Source organism: Hordeum vulgare, chromosome 6H (genome assembly GCF_904849725.1).
Source record: "Hordeum vulgare subsp. vulgare chromosome 6H, MorexV3_pseudomolecules_assembly, whole genome shotgun sequence".
Classification (NCBI taxonomy): Eukaryota; Viridiplantae; Streptophyta; class Magnoliopsida; order Poales; family Poaceae; genus Hordeum; species Hordeum vulgare.
Window position 1 is genome coordinate 542,890,801 of NC_058523.1, and position 2,331 is coordinate 542,893,131.

Here is a 2,331-nt window from a genome sequence, read left to right on the forward strand (position 1 = left end):
CTAGCCCGGGCCTTTTAGGATTTGCCAATGCCACGATCAACTTTTGTTCCACGATAAACTTGCAAACAGAGCACATGATGCTACTCTATTCTATCATAACTCTCCCAAACCGGACACAATCATACACACTACATGTCCATACATTTTGCACGCAATCAACTGAATAATGACATACAACAATAACCACCACGATTTGGAGATCCACCACCAAGCTCTGTATGATTGGAGATCGATCAACGTTGTACAGGATCCAGATTTCGAGACTGTCTGTCAGAACAGCAGGCCATGTGACCAGGGTATGTGTGTGTGGCATGGCATGTCAACCGCCGTGAGTGGTGCAAGCTGTTCCGAATCCAAACGACAAGGTGTGGCCAGTCATAAAACGTAAACAAAATGAACCCTAGTAGCGCCCGCCCCAGAGCGCTCGCTCCGTGCGCCAGCTGCGGCGGCCGGCTATTTGCTGTGCTCACGGCCGGCCGTCGCCACGCTCTCTCCCAGTATGTGTCCGTGCCACGCCGCGAGGTCGAGCTACCATGCATGTGCATAGCTGTTGCGCGCGGCGTCGGGATGTAGTGCACGCGCGCATGTGCGTGGCCATGACCTGACATGAACAAGGCTGCCTTTTCAGCACTGCATCTCAGTAAAAGAATGGAGCACCAGAGCTGTCCTCTACTGCGTTGTCAGTGAGCGGGTTACTGATTATGCCCACAGACCCCAAGAGGGCACTGGGCACGGTGTGTTGAACAGAGGATCATCTTGTCGCCGGGTCACATGCACGCACATCGCCGGCGGGCTCCATGATCCCTTCCTTGGCGCAGACTCCACGAACCAATTACAGCGACTGAGATGTTGCGGCCGATGCCACCGTGTGGAGCGTTCAGAGGTCGGCCGCGTTTCAAGCAAAGCGGCGGAGGCGATCCCACGGCCGTCCGATCCGGCTGCTGGCGCGTCACGTCGTGCAGGTCCTGGTCGTGCCAACCTGACCGTCACCTGCCTCGCTCGGAGCGTTTAAAAAATGATAACTTCCTTTTTGTGTTCTGGGTCCCGTCATTCCGGTGTGCCGTAACCGGTTTTCTGACGGCGACGACGTTGGAATGGCACCCGTACCACAGTAAGCATGCAGCATTTCAAAATATTCAAAGCAAGTTGGCACGGGTCCTAAAAATTTGTGAACCGATTCCGGTGTGCTAGCCGTCCGGGCCCACGGCACAGACGCTCACCTGCTTTACGCCCCCAGTGTTAACCCCAGTTAGTTAAGTCGACCGAACCAAGCTCCCGACCCATGAATTTACCGGAATACCCCTCCAGGCTCTATAAATTCCAGCTCCCTTCTCAGTCCACTCGCAAGTCTCAAAAACCAGCCATCCTCTCCGCGCACCGGATTCCGTCCAACTGCTCCACCACTCTAATATCTCTCTCTCATGGCGACGGCGACGGCGACGGCGAGTCGGCCCAGCGGCCCGGTGCTGTTGATCACCAGCTACCGCTCGGCCTCGCCCACCCGAGTCAACCTCCCCGCCCGCTCGCCGGGCAAGTCCGTCAGCGTCTCCTCCCCGAAACAACTTCCCACCGTCTCCTCCAGGAGCCGGCGGTCCTCCTGCATGTGCTCCCCGACGAACCACCCGGGCTCGTTCCGCTGCAGCCTCCACAAGGAGCGCAAGCAGGGCAGCAGCAAGCCCGCCTCCCCGCCGTCAACATCGAAGAGCAGGGGCGGCGCGCTGGCTCGGCTCGTCCCCATGGGGAGCGGGCACTGGGCACACAGGGCGCTCGCGCCGCCCCTCGCTAAGCAGCAGTCGATGCAGCACCGGAGGAAGAGCGCGGGCGGGTTCCTCCCCCGGCCCAGCCGGCTCTCCGCCGTGTCCACGGCCGGCGACAGCCAGTAAAACGAACAGCGTCGACATGCCATAGCAAGATAGTACTACTGTAGTTCATAGGAAGGAAATTCCCTGAAGAATTGGAGTTTTTAGAACCAATTCAATGAGCCCGTCCGTAACTATACTGTACATAATGCATTTTTCCAGCATGCATGCATGAATGATGCTAATTGAGATTCAAGATGCCAAGCAATCGATGTTTGAGATAACGGAACCACTCTGTTTTTAGTCGAGTTTTCGTGCCTTCTATGGGCTATTCAGCGGGCAGGGGGACGCATCATCCCGTCTCTACGATTGGTTTACTAGTAATCAATATATGGCGGAGCTAGAACTGACGAAGATTCAGCTAAAAAACAAAGAAACTTACGAAGATTCAGAAACAGATAGCACACACATATATGAGGCAGGCAATTCAGGTTCAGAAGAACTGGTTACCTCTTCAGAAGGGGTATCGAAG

The 2,331-nt window shown here is 55.8% G+C and overlaps 1 protein-coding gene across 1 annotated transcript; it reads left to right on the forward strand.

Moving 5' to 3' along the window:
* The first annotated feature begins 1,357 nt into the window (after window positions 1-1,357).
* On the forward strand, window positions 1,358-2,067 carry LOC123405943. The gene has a single exon (XM_045099455.1). The coding sequence runs from the start codon at window positions 1,422-1,424 to the stop codon at window positions 1,881-1,883; it is 462 nt and encodes a 153-aa protein (XP_044955390.1). The 5' UTR covers window positions 1,358-1,421; the 3' UTR covers window positions 1,884-2,067.
* Window positions 2,068-2,331: the final 264 nt, after the last annotated feature.

Coding starts and splice junctions, on each gene's coding strand:
- LOC123405943 (XM_045099455.1), top strand. CDS start 1,422: ATGGCGACGGCGACGGCGACGGCGAGTCGGCCCAGCGGCCCGGTGCTG.